Raw genomic sequence first — 19959 nt, 5'->3', positions numbered from 1 at the left:
TGTGTGATCCACAGTTGGGAACAATCATGGAAAAAGCGCTGAACGTGTCGCATTCAGGGAGCAGTAAAGGAAAGTGGGGGAATCCCGCACAGAGACAAGTAAGAAGCGGCTCGTATAGTCCTGGATCAGGGGCTGTGTCGGACACAACTCATCTCTCACAGACCCAGAAGAGACACTTGGAGGGGATTTTGAACAAATACACCAATTTACTACAAGGCTGGCAGAGCAGGTAAAGAGTTCCAGGCGCTTGCTCACACTTGACAACTTTTAAACCCATACAGAATGCCAAAAGTTTATAGACGAATAGTGTTATATATAGTGATATTTTCCATTCTGGACATTTGTGATCATTTTATTGGCATAAATCTCCATGACAGCCATTATGTTTAATCATCCAGGAATGCAAATAATTTTATTTAAATAGGACGTAATGCATGAATGTAAACTACATTTTCAATTCTAACTAACATTTGTTTACTTTCTCCCCTCTCCATGATGTCCATCATGTCATTAAAAATTATGTTTGAGATCAGACCATGTCAAGTTTTGGTCAGATATATTGTCTATGGGATTATACATTGCTAGTATCAGAATTAAGTTTTTTATCCATTGTCATGTCATGCATGAATGTAAATTATATTGTGGTAAATTGATTTGTTTTTATTTTCTTTAAGTTAATCATTCTTAATCTAAATATTACTTTCCTTGTCCTTAAAAATAATGTCAGATGAAGTCAGTCCTTGTCAAGCTTTGGTCATTTAAGACATAAGTCTAAGAATTCAGTACATTTGAATCCATTTTGACAAATGAATGAACGGAAACTGTGTTTCATTGTTACATTTATTAATTTGTTAAAGTGTTCTGTTGTTAATGAACATTCTTGATTCCGTCAGTGAATCTCGATCGGTTCATGTCAAGTTTTGGTCAAATTTGACAATATAAGAGATTATACATGAAAGGATAAGAATGAAGTTTAATAATTCCATCAGTCCATAATGGTGTCATGCATGAATGTAAATTATGTTTCACTGTATCATTTGTTGGGTGTCTTCCCTTATTTGTTAAGGTGCTGATCCTAAACATTCTTGATCTGGACAGCATGCTTGAAAGACAATGTTTAAAATGAGTCAAGTTTTGGTAAAAAAAAGACGTTACTTTGAACTGATTTTTTTACATTTCTGAGGAATCATTGAATTAATTTAGATAGAGGATGGTGATCAGATCTCTTAGTTTTCCTACCTGATATTTTTGTTACATTTCACTTATGGTTACATTTGTTTTATTTCATGGGCTCATTAGTCTTGTAATTGTTTGTGTTGTGGTATTTTGCATTATTGTGCCGTATTGTGGGTTGTTTCTTTAGTACTCCACACATATGCAATAACACTAATCTAGCCTGAGAAGGTCTCCTGCTTCATGAAGCCTGACATCAGTGGTCTGAAAGGTCCTGATTTCACGATATTGTCCTGTTTAAGAGGATGCCTTCTCATAATGAAAAGGGGCTATTTATAGTCAGGGATCTGAATGTGAAACGAGCCCTTTACCAGCTGAGTTATGCAAAAGCACTCTAAAGCAAGAGCTTCTCATTGAAAAAGGGAGGTTTTGTTGTTAGTGGATTTCATGGTTGTGTGTGTGTATGTGTGCTGCAGGGCTAACTGCAGTACATCCCACAGTTAAGGCTCTTTCATCTGGGAGAGACTATGACTCATCCATGATGGGAAATCCCTCACATCCATAATGTTGTTCTCATTCTGTTGCTTAGCCCAGCGATCAATAGGGGAGCAGGCCAATGTATAATGAGCTAGAGGATCAGAGAGTTACTCGCCCTCCACAATGGCTCAGAAATAGCCCTCACTTTAACCCCGGCACTAGTTACTGTTTACTGCTTAATGATCTGTGGGTGACAAATGAATGCTAAAAAAAATGTCTCTCTCTCTCTCTTACTGTGAATTTAATTAACACTCAAACAGATACATTTAAATGTGTTACCACAGTGTGCATGGACTGTTGAGTAATGATAGACTGGTATATTTGTCAGGCCGATTAATCGGCAAACATTTGGCCATTTTGAGATTATCGTATCTGCCGATAACTGTGACCGATAGGCTGATTTACAGAAGAGGTTATTCTGCCAGTTCTGAAATCTACAGACAGTCATGGCAATGAATATGTAACACAACTTCACAGAAGAAGGGAAGGAGAACACAGGGAAGCGGGTTTTCCAGGCTCAGGTAAGACTTTTAATCGGCCACTTCAATGCTTCACAACTTAAACTCATCAGCTTCACAGGCACATAGTTACTTAGACACATCAACTTCACAAAACACAACAGATTAAACGCAACAGCTTCAGGAGCACCGTGGCCTTCCTTGTGCCAGACTCTCTCTCTCTCTCTCTCTGCTGGTCGCGTGGCTGCTTATATGCCGCTCTCCCCATGGTCACTGGAATTAGAGACAGGTGTTAAACATAATCTAGCTCAGGTGCAAGCGCACATACCGCTTTCTCTCTCTCCGGACGGACGCTTGACCATGCCCTCGCTGCCACAGAATAGTTTCACATTTTCAGATTAAATTTGTTTTAGTGAATTTTAATAATATTAAAGAGTAAACTGTCTACAATAAGTGCTGATTTAACACACACACACACAAAAAACATCTTATTTGCTATCATTAAATTTAATTGTATTATATATAAACTGGAATTATATAAAATGACCACCCTGCTCTCTAGATATTGGTATCAGCACCGGTCATTAAAAAAACCACATGGTTGGTTGACCACTAATGTTGTGCCTATTTTATTTCTGCATATAAGTGAATTTGTGTGAGGGCACATGAATTGATATTTGAATTTGGGCTTCCATCCTTCAACATTTTACTTATTTTGTTACTTTATTCCTACAAAAAAGTACCAAAAAGTACCATGATTATTTGGACATATACCATGGCAATACCATGTTTTTTAGACATGTACCTTGATAGTACCATAGTATTATTTGAAGTAACTTGGATTAGAGGTAGAACTATATATCGGTTTTACGATTAATCAGTGCAGATAGTTGCTTTTTGAAACAGAGAGGAGAAGGGAAGGTTGTTATATTGCACACATAGACCGATACTAGCCACTGGCCAGATGACTATAATTACACTGAAGATGGGGTGGTCTCACTTAGCATTTGACCACTGGATTAACAAAAATCATTTAACTTTTAAGAAGACACAGGGCAAAAACATTACTCTGTAATGTAAACTCTGCCTTCCAAGACTTAATATTCGATCCACAGTAAATGATTCCACATGAAATCTATAAAAGCATTTAGAGGTGTGCTTGCATGTTTTCTCAACTTTACATTGCATATTGAACAAATTCCTGACAAACACATTTTTTATTATTATTTGAATTATCACTCTGTGTCACATAACCATGTGTCACTATAGCTATGACCCAAATAAGCACTATACACTTTCAGAATACATGCCATTAGCATGTAGTGTATACATTTTCAAAGTGTAGTATCATCCAAATTGGAACTCTTAAATTTTTTTTTACTACACAGAAGCATTCGCCGTTTAACAGCTGATGGAAGTGACGTTTCAAGCACACGTGATATGTTGCCACTCAGTTTAACACTTATATCTAAAATAATGTACATATTCACACAGCGTGGGGTGATGGTAAAACATTCAACATATATTTGTAAAGTGCTATCTGCACATTGTTTTGTCAGACTAGAAAAGCAGCCAGGTAACTCCGCCCCTTTCGCTATGTACGGCAAGCCGCGAGCGCTGAGTGCATGAAGTGTCCAACATTTCATACACCGTTTTAACGATTATAGAAGTGCATCATCTGAGCACTCATAAAATGTATTTATTTATTGCATTTTAGTGTAAACATACTACTTGCACTACAAAATGGCATAGAATAATGTAGAAGTGTACGGATTAGGATGCACTTTATATCTTTGGAAGAGTTTTGTCCATTAAATGCATCAAAATACAGAAAAACACTATATTAAATATTCAAAATGTAATCCACACATAAATGCTGAACCGATTGCATTAGTGCGGTAGTTAGTTTTAGTTTTGAAATTGATTTTCTAAAGCTTTAAAAATGTCAATCAATGCACTTTTGCTTTTGTGATAACTTTTGAGACTATTTTTATTGTAATTTTTGTTGCTGTTGTTGTGATGTTTATTCATAAATATGACTGGTCTGATCTGTTATCACACATGGGTGGTGTTTGTAATGCCAAAATTGCCCGAGTAAAAACAGATTTATTTAACATGCCCCCGGGCATCTGTCCATAATTCTAGAAACTCCCCATAAGAAATGCCTGTTAAACTTATTTAAAGATATTTGAGTCTGTCATTGATGGAGGGCATAGAGCTCAGCATAATCATGGAAAACACGTAACTCCCTTTGCATTTTCGTACAATGTAAAATACATTTTCGCTCAATGCTTCTGATTTTCTGGACAAAAGCACCATTCAAATGATTATTATATTATATATCTATATATACTATATTTATCTCCCCTTCATCTGGTGAATTTAAAGGCTATAAAAAGTTTAATTTGGTTAACACTTAAATATAGAGCATTGTAACAGTTCCAAGTCTCAGACATTTCAAAATAAGAGTCCCCAGGTTGTTTTGGGCTTCTTTATAGTTAAAAGTCCAACATTATACACCTTTTTTTCTGATTATTATTGGGATTTTGGTTTAATAATAAACTACATCTGGGATTTTATTCATTTTAAACTTGTAAAAAAACTTTTTTTTTTTTACATTCTATAAATCAGTTTTAAGAACTATTGCCCGATTAATCGGTCATCTGCCTTTTCACCTTAGTTATCGGTATCTGCAAAATCCACTATCGCTTGACCTCTACCTTGGAGTTCTATGTAAATACCATGGTATATAAATATGGTAATCTTTCATTACAATGATATTTATCAAAGTAACATGGTTAGTACTACCATTAGATGCCATAATTGCACCATGGTACCACTGTACTTTTTACAGAGTTCATTTCAAATGTATCTTCTTTTCTTTGGAAAAGGGCAAGGGCCCATAAAACAATATCTTATTTATGTTCTTTTTATTTTATTTTATTTTTTTTTGGTCCTAATTTGGAATGCCCAATTCCCAGTGTGCTTTTTTAATTCCTCATGGTCACGTAGTGATTTGCCTCAATCTGGTTGGCAGAGGATGAATCCCAGTTGCCTCTGTGTCTGAGACCGCCAACCCGCGCATCTTATCACGTGGCTTGTTGAGCACATTGCCATGGAGACATAGCGTGTGTGGAGGTTTCACGCCACCCACTGCGGCATCCACGCTCAACTCACCATGTGCCCCACATTATAGCGACCACGGGGAGGTTACCCCATGTGACTCTACCCTCCCTAGCAACCGGGCCAATTTGGTTGCTTAACAAGCCTGGCTGGACTCACTCAGCACACCCTGGGATTCAAACTAGTGAACTAGCGAACTCCAGGGGTGGTAGCCAGTGTATTTTACCACTGAGCTACCCAGGCCCTCTTATTTATGTTCCTAATCATACTGAGGGATGATGTTTCTACTTTCATGCATACAAATGTCACAAAAGGTCCACAGTGATTGTCTTTTTTCTGCCATCAAAAGTAATGCATTCAGTGCTGCTTTCATCTTGTCACTTTTAGCTGCTTTTTACAAATAATGATGTGTCTTTGTCTGGCTTTCAGAGACCCCATCAGTGAGACAGCAGAAGATAGAAATTGACAGCACATCCATTTTTTTTTCCTAAGAGGCATGGTGGCAGTTGTGTTATCACACCCAAATTGTGTGATTACAATCCATTCCCTGCAGAGCTATGATCCCATATAAAGCAGTCCTCAGTTGGCTCTGACAGTGGGGAAACAGACATGGCACGTAATGTATCACAAATAATGAGTAAGGAAGGGAGAGATACTGCAATGACTGCCACTTTAAAGCTCTCATGTGCTTTTTGGTTGAGGCCAGTTATGCTCACTGTTTGTTGTCAGAAGAGCCTTAATTTATTAGGGGCCAAACATGTCCGTAGCCAACTATTGTATCTTTTAAATTCTGGGTAAAAAGTTGTGAAGCTTGGCACAATAATTGGAGAAAGCCTTTAATTCTCCAGTGCAACTTTTAGTGTCTCTTACACAAACCCTCTAGTGCCACCAACAGTTAAACATTTTCAAAGTTCATCATGGCGAGTCGAATCCACCCTGTAGTTTTGATTTCTGGTCGACAAAATTTTTCGCCATTTTGAAATTTGTTGAAAATGTACCTTTTAATTTTTTTGGTGTCTTCCCCAAATTTGGGTAGAAGAATATTTAGAACTTTTATAAAAAAAAAAATATATGTACCAGACCGTTCATGTGTTATGCATCAACAAATCTGATGGGACTTATTGTATCAAGTGTTCTTTTTATTATATTTGCGTATGGTAGTAAAAGTTTTGAAACTTGACACAATAATTGGGTAAGGCCTCAAATTCTCCCACACCTAATTTGCTGACTCTCACTCAAACCCTCTAGTGCCACCAACAGTTCCAAATTTCAAATTTTTGTTCATACCTTTTGAACTGAACACTTTTGTTTTGAGTTCCAGGTAGCTAGATTTACTACCATTTTAAACATTTTCAAAAAAGTACTTTTTCAAACTCCTCTTATAATTTTCCTTGGATCTTTCCCAAATTTGGATTGTTCTTAAATTTTTTTTTTATACCAGACCATTCCTGTGTAATCCATCAACAAATTTTATGGGGAGGACACCAAACCCTTGGTGTATTGAAACAAAACTTGGTAATAGTCATTGCCACCATGCCTTGATGGTACCTGACCAGTTCAGGGACATGGCTACCTGCTGGTCAAAAGTTCATGAAGTTCTTTAACCCTTGGTTAGTGTTCATAACAGGCTGACACCTTTACTGTTCAATACAGTTATCATGTATTGAATAGATTTTTTTTATACAGGAAACTAATTTCAATAAATTCATGACACTAAACATTTGCATTTCATATGGAATTTGATAGTATTTAGGCTTAATTTGTTTTTATTTTATATAAAATTATTTAAGAAAATAAACACATTATATATAAATTTCACTTTTGTAAAAACATAAACTTCATTAATCTGACAAATATCAGCATCAGCATTTGCTGTTATCTGGTTAAAAATGTTTTAAATAAAATAAATAAATACATAACATGAAATGAAATTACACTTAAAGCCAGTAGGTGGTTATAGTGATCAATTGAATTAGATGGGCCTAGTCTCTTTAACCCAATATTGAAACAAACCTATTTTCTAGGTGCATTTCACAAATTATGAATTTGGATATATACAGTACTTAGACATCATCAAAGACTATTATTTGTAAAGGTTTTTGCTTTTTGTTAATCCACTTGTTATAAAATGTAATTCCTTGCTATAGTGCTACATTATGCTTACAGTCAAATCTGAGGTATTATGAAGAGAAGACAAACCATTTTGTTACCTATTTTTCATTTCAGACATCAAACATAAAAATTCAATAACTTAAGAGTAAATGTGTAAAAATGTCAATAAAGCAAACAGCAATAAACAGATATGAACAGCAAAGAACAGTGATAATACAGTTTGTATACAAACAGAAGACTCAGCAATGGCGAACTTGCAATTTTTTGTAAACATCAAAATTCAAATCATACCGAGTTTGATCTGTATGTGCGTGCGTGTGTGCTGCATTGTGGCTGATTGATTTTTATATGTACATTTGTAGATGTGATAGAGTCTCACCCCACCATTTTTGAGTGGGTGTGTTCCGCATTGTTGCAGATTGATTGATTGATTGATTTATTTTTTTTAAAAAAAGCTCTGCGTTATAGTCTCACCCATTCATTTTCTTATGGCGGGTCAAATATTTTGCAACCACTTAGACTCCTCAAATCAAGTCCAGTTTTTTGTGTGTGTTCAGATGGAAAATGGAGGAAAAGTCACTAAGACTTGTACTGCTCTGATGAAGGAAACCATTTTTAATTTTAAAATGACCCGAAAAGTAACAGAGGGTTAAATCATGCTTAATACAATGTACATGGTTACAATGCCGTATTTGGATCCCATAATTGCTGCTTAAGTATACTGTATATTGTAGTTCTAATATGATCCTGTCTGCTCTGTCTTTCATCATGTAGGTACTTTGTCCTGGACCCTGAGCTTGGCCAGCTGCAGTATTTCATCAATGAGCATAGTAAGAACCAGAAGCCGAGAGGCTCCCTGCCCCTCATCGGCTCCTCAGTGGCCCCAAGCGACGAGTTTCCTTTCATGTTCACAGTCTTTGCTGCAAATGGAGATCTCTTCAAACTGCGAGGTCAGAGTCTCTCTTGCTTTTAAAGAACAGCCCAAAAATTATAATTTGGTCATCATTTACACTGCCTGAGACCTTTCAGACTGCATCTCTTACAGAAGTATCTCTTTGACATCTCTTGTCCCCTCAGGCATGCCCTCACCTCCCTTTCATCCACACGTACCCTTATCTGTGCTTTAGTTGTCCGCATTCACCCCATCTCTATCCGCCAGCTTCTACCACAACAGTTTAGATCTCTTTTCTTCCCTCTCACTCTTTCTCCGTTCTTCTCTTTCTCTATGTTATGTAAAATATGCCAAGATTCCTTTCATGGTTAGCATTCACTGTATGCCACAATCTTTTATGATGGTTTTACATCAAAATTCCTTCTCTCTTTGGTCTGTGGTGACTCTGAGAACTCATTTAGACTGTGTCAGGAGTTTACATGCAAATGCCACCAGCCAAATCGGCCACTTCTAGCAAAGGCAATTTCAGAGTGATTTTGAGAGGCTGAATTTCACTGGGAAAATGCCGTCACATTCCAGCGTAATGCCCAGCGGTTTGACAGGCTCACCACGGGGCACTGTTCCCAGTGTTCTGAAATGATAATCTTCAGGTGTTACGTTTCTCGTTTCACACCTCCTCAGTCTTACCCCCAGGTTACAGACAAACCACAAATTGAGTTTTTCTGTCTTATGTCACATTGTCGCTGAAAATGCTTGCACGCTGCATTTGTTCTACCTGGGTAATCATACCTAATAGTTGATTAAGAAACTGTGATTTCATAGGAAATATACAATCTGTGTCTGTTTACAGTATATGCAAAATCAGCTTAAAGGGACAGTTCACCCAAAAATGAAAATTCTCTAATCATTTAGTCATCCTCATGCCATCCCAGATTACTTTCTTTCTTCTGCTGAACACAAACTAAGATTTTTGCAAGTGAATGGTGACCAACCTTTTGAAGCTTCAAAATACGTGTAAAGGCAGCATAAAAGTAATCCACTCCAGTGGTTAAATCCATGTCTTCTAAAGTAATATACTGGTGTGGGTGAGAAACCAATCAATATTTAAGTCCTTTTTTACCATAAATTCTCGTCCATGCCCAGTAGGTGGGGATACAAACGAAGAATGTGAATCGCCAAAAAAAGAAGAAGAAAGTAAAGTGGAGACTGATAGTAAAAAAGGACTTAAATATTGATCTGTTTCTCACACACGCTTCTGAAGACATGGATTAAACCACTGGAGTCTTATGGATTACTTTTGTGCTGCTGTGACAAGGTTTGTTGTGTGATGGATAAGGAGGAAGCGGGAGCCGGTTTCCACAGTCCACATGAGTCAGAGTTTTATTTAACAAAATAACAGTAATCGCTTTTATGCTTCACTCTCAAAAACCAAAAGTCTGCTTTGCAGCATAAAAGGTAATACAAGTCAGCTTTTCAGCACAACACTCTATAATATGAAAAACACACTCTCTGGTGTGCAACTGTCTCTCTCTCTCTGTGGACTGGGTCATCTTTTATCTCCGCCGTCTCTCACTGCGTACACAGAAATGGTAATTAGTAGCAATTCGTCTCAGGTGGAACTGCTTACCGCTTTCTCTCTCTCCAGACAGGTGCTCGACAATGCCCTCACCTCCACAGCTGCCTTTATGTGCTTTTGGAGCTTTAAAATTTTGGTCCACATTCACTTGCATTGTAAGGACCTACAGAGCTAAGATATATTATTTTTTAAATCTTTTTTTGTGTTCAGCAGAACAAAGAAAGTCATGCACATCTTGGATGGCATACCAGTGAGTAAAGGATGAGATAATTTTAATTTTTGGGTGAACTATACCTTTAAATGGGTCAAATATCGTACTTTTTTATCATAAATTTTTTTGCCTGAGCTCCATAATGTTAATCAAGTTTTTTTTTTTTTTTTTTTTTTGCGACCACTTTCAACTTTCTCTATGTCCCTTAGAATTAAAAGGCCTGTGTTTGCTGCTGTGCCTTTAAGACCTTTGTGTTAATGCTCTTTTTGTATGAGAAATGAGTAACAGTGCTCACAAACGGGTTTCGGGTTTGCTGTCAGGGTTTAATATATACATATACATATATATACAGTATATATATATATATATATATATATATATATATATATATATATATATATATATATATATATATATATATATATATATATATATTAGTTGGCATCTCCCTATACTTCAATGACATCCTTTTTGCAAATGGTCTTTTTGGACTAGGAGGGGAGTTTTGACTTCTGAAAGTTACAGTATATGCATTCATCAAACTCTTTTCTTTCAAAAGATTAAGAAAAATTGTATTTCTCATAATCAGACTGAGTGGATATTGTGTTTATTGAATTATATCAGTAATATAGAGCATGAATGATTTACAGCATAGTTTGTGTGTCTACTTTCAGCTAATAATGCCAGCGAACAGCAGATGTGGATGACCCAACTTCAGCTATGTGCCCGCCGCCACTCAGATAGCAGTGCCAAGGTAACCAAGTTACATTTAACTTGTCACACCGTGCCCTCATTTCCGTCCTTCACATCTCTTTTTCTCTATCTTGCGCTCTTGATAGCAGTATGCTTGTCTTGAGGCCCTTATCTTTTTGATTTTGTTCATTCTGCCTTGGATGATGTACCAGCTGTCCTTTCTGTAAGATCCTCCTTTATCCTTCCTGTCTCTGTCTGCATGTGTCTGTGTCTCACGTTCTCTGGCTGGCATACTCGCTCTCCATTTCCTTTGACCTCTCCAGGGCACTTTGATGGCAAATTGCCCCTGTAGTCTTGTGATTTGTGATGTAATTTGCTCTTTTTCTCTATTCAATGACTGGTGGCTTCAACAGATAATGAAGTTCATCATGTTGAGTATAAAACCCATTGTTACAATTGGCTGCATTTTCAATATTAATTTCCATTAGCAAGTTTATACCTGTAGATGTTGAGTTGGAGCAAAGTGTTTGTGTGCGTAACTTGTTATTTTTTGAACAAACCCCTAACCCTACAAATTAAAGTTTTGAGTGTAACTTGTCCCACACCGATTGTGCTACAGACATTAATGAAACCTCAAATCATCCAGCTTGTTGAAATGAGGTGTGCTATTACTTTTAGACTTAAATTTTTTGCCATGCAGTTGATTAACCAGGTAAAATCCCTTAGACTTACAAGGAGGGACCCTAGAGACAGAATATTGTAGAGACCTAAAGGTGGGCTCTTTTGACTTGGGCCAGTAAGCAATCATTCAGAATGCCCCTAAAATCACCGATCAACACCCTAGCAACCGCATTGCAACAGCCTGGAAACACTCTTGCATTGTGTCTGCAAATTTTTCTAAGCACTGCACACATATTCTTCAGAAAATGCAAAGATCTAGTTTGATAATATAATAAGATAATGTATAATATAATATTTTGATGTTATAATTATAATAACACAAAGTAACTATGTAGTTCACAGAATTAGTTATAGCTGTTATAATGCAGTGAGCAATAAAACAAGCTTGTGATATACTGTACACTGTGGTGTCAGTTCACCTGACGTGATCTTCTATTTTGTCCACATAGCACTATTTATCTTTATCTTTTATGTTTAAAACATAAACAATAGGTTGATAAAGTAGACTCACCTAAAAAGTAGACTTCTCTAAAAACAGGCTTATCTATTTTGTCAGTTCGCATACCATGTGACAAAAACTATTGTCTGACTGTGAACAAACAGTAATTTGTGTGCTTAACCTTTGCTGAGATAAACTTTGTGTTCACTTCCATTGACTCAGGTCATGTAATCATGCCTTTAGATAAATGTGTAATGAAACATTTACATTTTGATGCAGAAATATACATATTTGGTCCAGTGCATTCAACAGACTGGTGTAAATTTGGCTCTGTTTTAGACAGAGGCTGTGTCAAAATATTTGACACATATTAGTGGTCTTAAGTGGCAAATTAATGATTTCTTGAGTCAGATCGGAAAATTAGAGTTTACATTTGGGAGAGACCAGTGTTGCTCTCCAATTTAGAGGCTTAAATGTTGAATTTAGCCTTGAGGCAGAAATCATTAACATTATTTGACTTCTATTAGCATTAATTTGCAGTGAATGACCAACAAAATGACAGTCTAATACCAAATCCAGTGTTAGCTGCTATAATAAAAGAAGGAAAGCCAGCAGTCTCTTTGATTAATCAGATTATATTTACAGAACAATTTGAAGCTACACACATCTGGTCCTGGTATTCATCATCAGGCTAAGACCAAAAGTGTTACATTACCAGTGTATTATATTTACTTTAATGACTAAGTCCAGAATAGTTGCAACACGATTCATAGATTCTTTACAGTTTTATTTTATTCAGTGTTCTTATTTTGTGTTAAATATAATTTAGTATTTAAGCAATAAGGTACAAGAGGCCATGCAGTGTGATTTATAGTCACAGCAAATTTTGGTTAAAGATTACAAATGCATACATTTTTGTTTCTCTGGAATAATATACACAAATGAACAATAAGACCTGGAACGTTATTATTAGAAAGTAAATAAGGTCAATTTTGATTTTGTTTACTTTCTAGTTGCCCCCATGTTGGCAAACCTGTTGTTCATGTTGACAAATATGTTAACAAACATTTGTAATATTGACAAAGCTATTTTAACATTGGCAAACATATTAAAATATTTTTAATGTTGACAAACATGTTGTACATGTTAACAAAATTTGATTTTTTTTTTGGCTTTTAGTCCTTGTCTATTAGCAATTTTTTTTTAATGTTGACAAAGATATTTTAATGCTGACAAACATGTTGGCAAACATTTTTAAGGTTGAAAAGGATATTTGTATGTTGACAACCATGTCGACAAATATTTTTAAGATTGATGAAGATATTTTAATGTTGTCAAACATGTTGACAAACATTTTTAAGGTTGACAAACATGTTGAACATGTTGACAATATGTGAGTTTTTTTTGGCTTTTAGTCCTTGTATATTAGATGTGTGTCTATTAGCAAACATTTTTAAGTTTGAAAAACAGATTGTAATGTTGGCAAACATGTTGACAAACATTTTTAATGTTGACAGGTTTGTACATGTTGACAAAATTGGGGTTTTCTGGCTTTTAGTCCTTGTCTATTATGAATGAATGAACGTTACATTTATATAGTGCTTATCTGACACTACACTCAAAGTGCTTTACACTGTGAACAGGGGACTCTCCTCAACCACCAGTGTGCAGCATCCACCTGGATGATGCGACAGCAGCCATATTGCACCAGTATGCTCACCACACACCAGCTATTGGTAGAGAGTAGAGTTATAGAGCCAATTAATGGATGGGGATTATTAGGAGGACATGATTGAGAAGGGCCAATGGGGGGAATTTGGCCAGGACACCAGGGTTTCTCTTTACAAGAAGTGCCCTGGGATTTTTAATGACCACAGAGAGTCAAGACCACAGTTTAACATCTCATCTGAAGCACAGTGCCTTTTTACAGTATAATGTCCCTATCACTGTACTGGGACATTGGGACCCACACAGACTGCCAGGTGAGCACCCCCTGCTGGCCTCCCTAATATCTCTTCCAGCAGCAACCTTCGTTTTCCACAGGAGGTCTCCCAACCAGGTACTGACCAGGCTCAATCCTGCTTAGCTTCAGTGGGCAACCAGTCTTGAGGTACAGGGTGATATGGCTGATGGCTAATAGCTGTATGTCTATTAGCAAACATTTTTAAGGTTGAAAAAGATATTTTAATGTTGTCAAACATGTTGACCAACATTTTTAAGGTTGAAAAACGTGGTACATGTTGACAATTTTTTCAAGAGTTTTTGGCTTTTAGTCCTTGTCTATTAGTTGTGTGTCTATAAGCAAACATATATAATATATATTTTAATGCTGTCAAACATGTTGACAGTTTTGGGGCCCCTAAGCAGATTTTCAAGAGAATTTGGTTTTTAGAGTTTTTTTGGAGAAAAAATGTTGATGTAGAGGGGTTCGTGTAGGAAGGACACGGGAGCCGGTTTCACAGACCACGTGAGTCCATTTTTAATACAATTGCTTTTCAGCTTCCCAACTAAACACTGCACAGCACACACACACAGCGTCTCTGGTCACTCTGTGGCTCCGGCGGCCATTTAAAGCCCGTCTCCATCGTCACTGAAATGAGACACCGGTGTTTAATGTTAACAATCACCACGTGATGGCCCTTACCGCTTCCTCTCTCCCCAGTGACAGACACACGACCATGTCCCGCTCTACATACCCCCACCACCCGACTCAGGCCCGGGCCCCATCCGGCCTGCCAACCAAACCCCCCCCCCCCTCCCCCAACACACACACACACACATTCCTGGAGAGGAAATCAGCCACAACCATCTGTGGCCCTGGCCTGTGGACCACCTTAAATTTGAAGGGCTGAAATGCCAGGTACCAACGAGTGATCCGTGCGTTGGTATCCTTCATGCGGTGGAGCAACTAAAGCGGGATGTGATCTGAGCAGAGGATGAAGGCTTGCCCCAGCAGGTAATAGTGGAGGGTTAGGACCGCTCACTTGATGGCAAGGCACTCTTTCTCAATCATGCTGTACTTAGTCTCCCTCAAAGAGAGCTTGCAACTAATGTACAGCACGGGCAGCTCCATCCCCTCCACCTCCTGCGAGAGCACGGCCCCCAACCCCCTCTATGATGCATCCATCTGCAAAATGAAGGGGAGAGAGAAGTTAGGAGCATGTAGAAGCGGTCCGCCACAGAGTGCAGATTTCACTCTCATAAAAGCCTGTTGGCACACCTCCGTCCACTGGACCGGATCTGGTGCCCCCTTTTTAGTGAGATATCAGTCAAGGGGCTGGTGACGTCGGAGAAACTAGGCACAAACCTTCGGTAGTAGCCAGCCAGCCCCATAAACTGTCTCACCTCATTTTTGTTCTTGGGACGTGGGCAGGCTGCTATCACCGCAGTCTTATCAATTTGAGGCCGTACCTGCCCTTGACCCAAGTGGAAGCCCAGATACCATACTTCCACCCATCCAATTGCGCACTTTTTTGGGTTTGCCGTGAGCCCCGCCCGCCTCAGTGACCTCCGGACGGCTCTCAGATGCTGCATATGCCTCTGCCAGTCGTTACTGTACATGATGATGTCATCTAAATAGGCAGTGGTGTATGCAGCGTGCGGCAGGGTTCAGTGTTCGATGAAATCGTTCAACCAGCCCATGCGAATCGATTTAATCCCGAGCAATTCATAAAGTTTGCATAGTGTACGTGACATAAAAGTTGTGCCTTGGTCAGTGAGGATAATCCCCACCCGGGAGATAATTTTGAAGAGTGCCTTCGCAACACTGTGTGCTGTGATGTTGCATAAAGGCACCGCTTCTGGATATCGCATTGCATAATCCACCAGGACTAATACAAACCAATATCCGCATGCTGACCGCTCTATTGGCCCGACGAGGTCCATACCAATTCTTTTGAAGGGGGCCTCGATCAACGGTAACGGGCGCAATGGCGCTCTTGTGGTGGCCGGTGGATTCACCAACTGACATTCGCGGCATGCCACACACCATCTGCGTACATCCCCACGAATGCCCGGCCAATAAAAGTGGGCCATTAAACAGTGCAGTGTTCTCTCTTGTCCTAAGTGACCTGCCATCGGATTATGGTGAGCCACCAGGAAAAGTGTTTCCCGACGGCTCCTCGGGACTAATAACTGGGTTGTATTTTCATGGTTTTGAGTGTCCTGCATCACTCAATACAACCGGTCCTTAATAATTGAAAAATACAGATATGTGAGGGCCACATCAGGCTGCAGCTGCTGGCCATCGATTACTCTCACTTGGTCAAATGTGTGCCTAAGGATTTTGTCACGCGACTGCTCCAGAGGGAAATCCCCCTCTAGGAACTCCCTCAGGATGGGAGTGCCGGAGGATTCCCCTCCTGAATCATCTTGAGGGAGGGACAAGAGGAAGAGGAACAAGAGGGGGAAAGAGAGAGAGTGCCAGAGGTTTCCCCTCCTGTGTCATCCTGATGAAGAGCAGACGTGAATGGCCCCGGCTCCGCCACCCCAGCCATTGAGTTACACATCACACATCGAGATTTCGGTTTGCAGGACCCATCCACACACAACGCTTTTAATAATCTTTTAAACCCTGGCCAGTTGGTCCCCAGAATCAGTGGAAGGGTGAGGCGGGAATTAATCGCAGCCTCCACTCTATGCTTTACCCCCCGAAATTGAATGACGGTTGTCACTAACGGATATTTGTGAACATCCCCATGCACACACCTCACCATCACCATCTGTTTTGTACCCAAAGCCCCGTCATGAACCAAGCCGGGGTGGATCAAGGTTGGATTACAACCCGAATCCACCAGGGCTTGGTATGTACACCCCTTAATTTTTACCAGTATACGGTACGTCCCTGATTGATCGGGGAAGTCTGTGGCATGTCTGGGACCCGGATCCATGTCTCCACCTCCATTGCTGGACACCGGTTTTGGACGTGTCTTGGTACTCAGCAACTCTGACAGACCGGCTCAGGCTTCCCTGCTGCACTTGTGGCAGTGGAGACATCAACCTGGGAAGGACGATGGAGAGGGGTAGGGGAGGGGGCCGGAGCATAGTGCAGCCCACGAAGGCGGGGCGCCGGTTTGGGTGGAACCACTCTCCGTTTCCAGGGAGCGGGTATAGGGTGAGAGGGAGGAGAGGGCGGGACAAGGGTTGCAGCGGGGGATCCGCCTGGAGCTAGTCAGCTCCGTAAGGCCTGCCGAGCCTCGGCTTGTGCTTGGATTTGCTCCTGGAAGCGGCGTTCTTGTTCGAGGAGAGCTTGTTGGTAAGTCTCCTGGATGCTAGCCAAGGCACGGATGACTTCACCCAGTGGTGAGGTGTCCATGGCGACCAGTCTTCTTCCTTATCCTGGGTTTTGGCACCAGTGTAGAGGGGTTTGAGTAGGAAGGACACGAGAGCCGGTTTCACAGTCCACATGAGTCAATTTTTAATACAATTGCTTTTCAGCTTCACAACAAAGTATTGGCTTTTCAGCTTCACAACTAAACACTGGACAGCGCGTGCACACACACAGCGTCTCTGGTCTCTCTCTGTCTGTCTGTTGCTCTGGCGGCCTTTTAAACCCGTCTCCGTTGTCACTGAAATGAGACACAGGTGTTTATTGTTAACAATCACCAGGTGATGGCCCTTACCGCTTCCTCTCTCCCCAGTGATAGACACACGACCACGTCCCGCTCCACAGTTGTGTTTTTGGCTTTTAGTCCTTTTCTACTAGCTGTGAAGCCATCTATATACTAATGTACTCATAAATATTGATAAAATAAACTTTTAGCAGATTTACACATTTACAGCCTTCCAGTATTTCTCCTTCCGGAAAACAGTGAAAAACAAAAAAATTACTCAGTGCAGTTTTAAACTATATTTGGATACACAACATTATACTCTCATTTATTTTATGGTGTTGTTTTTATGGTCTGAAAATGTGTTCGGTAAAAGATCTGTGCACTGCCCTGCTCTAGGGAGGTCTAAGGGTCTGGATGATGTAAGACTTATGTAACTTGTATTCCAGGCTTAAATGTCATAGGGCTGAACAATGGACTGTCATTAATCTGAGAATGCAATTGCATGAGGACGGGGCGCTCCATCAGGCCTGAATAATATACTTATTCCTGAATGTACAGAAAGCCTCATACTGCGGGCTCATTTGGCCTGTATCAAAGAGTACAGTCTTCCTTCAAGCCTAAGAGTCCATATTGTATGTCAACTGGGTTTGGAACAACATGAGGGTGAGTATCTGATGACATAATTTTTATTTCATTGTTTGGAAACTATCCCTTTAACCAACTAGATTTTTACATGTAAAAAAACAAAAAAACAAATGCCTGTGCAAAACTCACTGCCATTATGCTAGGGTGTTGTGGGTGATTATCAGGGCATATGTAGGTGCTAAGGTGCTTTTTTAACCACGTTGCTATATGGTTACTAGGGCGTTCTGGGTGGCTGCTGACTGGCCCATGTCAAAAGAGCCCAGCCCAAGTTTCTATAATATTCTGGTCCCTAGATATGGCTCCAGTTCCTTGTTGTACCCATGGATATGGCTCGAAATAAGTCTATGGGCCTTTTTTCACCCATTTTATAATCCACCATATAATTAGAATGCTTGAAAAAGTATTAGCACTTCTCTCCTCAACATGCACAAAACTTGAGGTGTCATTCATGTTTTTAGCACAAATGGTGCAGGATGAGTTACAAGCAAAAGTTAAATTTTTAGGGTTTGGGTTTGTTCAAATCCCTAGTGATAGTGATTTTTGCTCTTGCAAACGCAACAAAAAAGTTCTGAATTGCCAAAAACAGCATAAAATCGGTGTCTCACCAACTCCATTTTCAAAAGTCATCCTATATACAATTTAAAAAAAGCTTGTGGGGTAGTAAAATAAGTTAATACTCCCTGTGCATTCTTGGGAAACTACAGAGAACATTGTTCCCCTGTGACTTTCTTAGTGACATCCTTTATTTGCGAGAACAATTCTCCACAGCAAGCTCTCTCCTCTCTGTCCCTTCTCATATTACACTCTCATCCCCTGCTTCCCCCCTCCCTCCCTGCCTCTGTCTGTATGCGGCTGCTGTCCTGGTCATGTCAGGCCAACGATACACTTTTGCGTGATGGCAGACCGTGCAGGCAGCACTGGGCCGGTGTCTGTCCCTGTGGGGAAGCGAGGCCCAGGCGTCTCCTCTCCCTCTCATTCCTGCTGCTGCCATTGCTGCTGTCTGTTTCAGGGCTGCACCTCCTCTTCCTCCTGCAACACCTCCTCCACCTCCCCCTCTGCCGGCCGGACCCGCAGCTTCTCCCAGCACCTGCAACCTGTCTTGCAGTCCTCAAACTCCTCCGCCCAGAGACAGACCCCCCAGCATGGGACACCTGCCTCTGTCATCACCATCACCCACCACAGGTCCCCCACCGCCAGTCAAAGGGCCTGCAGTCAGCACCCTGCAGGACTGCACCAGGTCAAAGAGGTAGGAACTACAACAGACACCAACAAAAAAGTGTCCAACTAGCCACTGGCATAAAATAAACAAAACTTTTTGATCTGATAGTTTTTTTTTTTACATTTATTATTGATTTAATGCAAAACTGAGGGCTTCCCGTCTGGTTTGTTGAGGAATTATCGGTTGACACATGTTGGAAGGCATTATATTTAGCACATCCCCTTCCTTTTAAAGAAATAATTCACCCAAAAATTTAAATTGTCATTTTTTACTCACACTCATGTTGTTCCAAACCAGATTTGTTTTTATTTTTTTTTTTACTATATTCATTTTTCCTTTGAAACATAATTTGCCTTTTAGATCAAGTGAGAAAGCTCTTTAAAATAGATCAAATAGAAGTACCATGTCTGTCAAGATCCAAAAAGGACATCCCTATAAATCAACATAAAACTAGTCCATGAGACTGTTTTTCAGATCTTCTCCTGTAAGTCTCAAATGTCATTTTTAAACTTCTGCACCCACATGTGGTTACGGCCCATGCAAGAACCAATGGTGTTTGGTGTCAACAATGTTTTGATATCAAATGCTGATGCAAATGAAATTTCAAAGCTTTGGCAGAGAGACAATTTAAATAATGACTAACAGTAC

General features: G+C 39.7%; 1 protein-coding gene across 4 annotated transcripts in view; it reads left to right on the top strand.

Annotated features, from left to right (window-relative positions):
- Window positions 1-19959, top strand: part of LOC127454482 (oxysterol-binding protein-related protein 10-like) — a 100250-nt gene that overhangs the window by 169 nt on the left and 80122 nt on the right. Inside the window, exons 1-4 of one of the 4 annotated variants that reach the window (XM_051721724.1) lie at window positions 1-229; window positions 8178-8353; window positions 10757-10836; window positions 19102-19338. The exon at window positions 1-229 is cut by the window's left edge and continues 169 nt beyond it. In XM_051721724.1, coding sequence (XP_051577684.1) covers window positions 27-229; window positions 8178-8353; window positions 10757-10836; window positions 19102-19338 — 696 coding nt within the window. In that variant the 5' untranslated portion in view covers window positions 1-26. Of the gene's footprint in view, window positions 230-715; window positions 2232-6835; window positions 6902-8177; window positions 8354-10756; window positions 10837-19101; window positions 19339-19959 lie in introns of those variants that run through there. The other 3 variants (XM_051721727.1, XM_051721725.1, XM_051721726.1) reach the window with 3 other exon arrangements.

Source organism: Myxocyprinus asiaticus, chromosome 16 (assembly GCF_019703515.2).
Source record: "Myxocyprinus asiaticus isolate MX2 ecotype Aquarium Trade chromosome 16, UBuf_Myxa_2, whole genome shotgun sequence".
Taxonomy (NCBI): domain Eukaryota; kingdom Metazoa; phylum Chordata; class Actinopteri; order Cypriniformes; family Catostomidae; genus Myxocyprinus; species Myxocyprinus asiaticus.
This window is presented reverse-complemented; position numbering and strand designations above follow the sequence as displayed.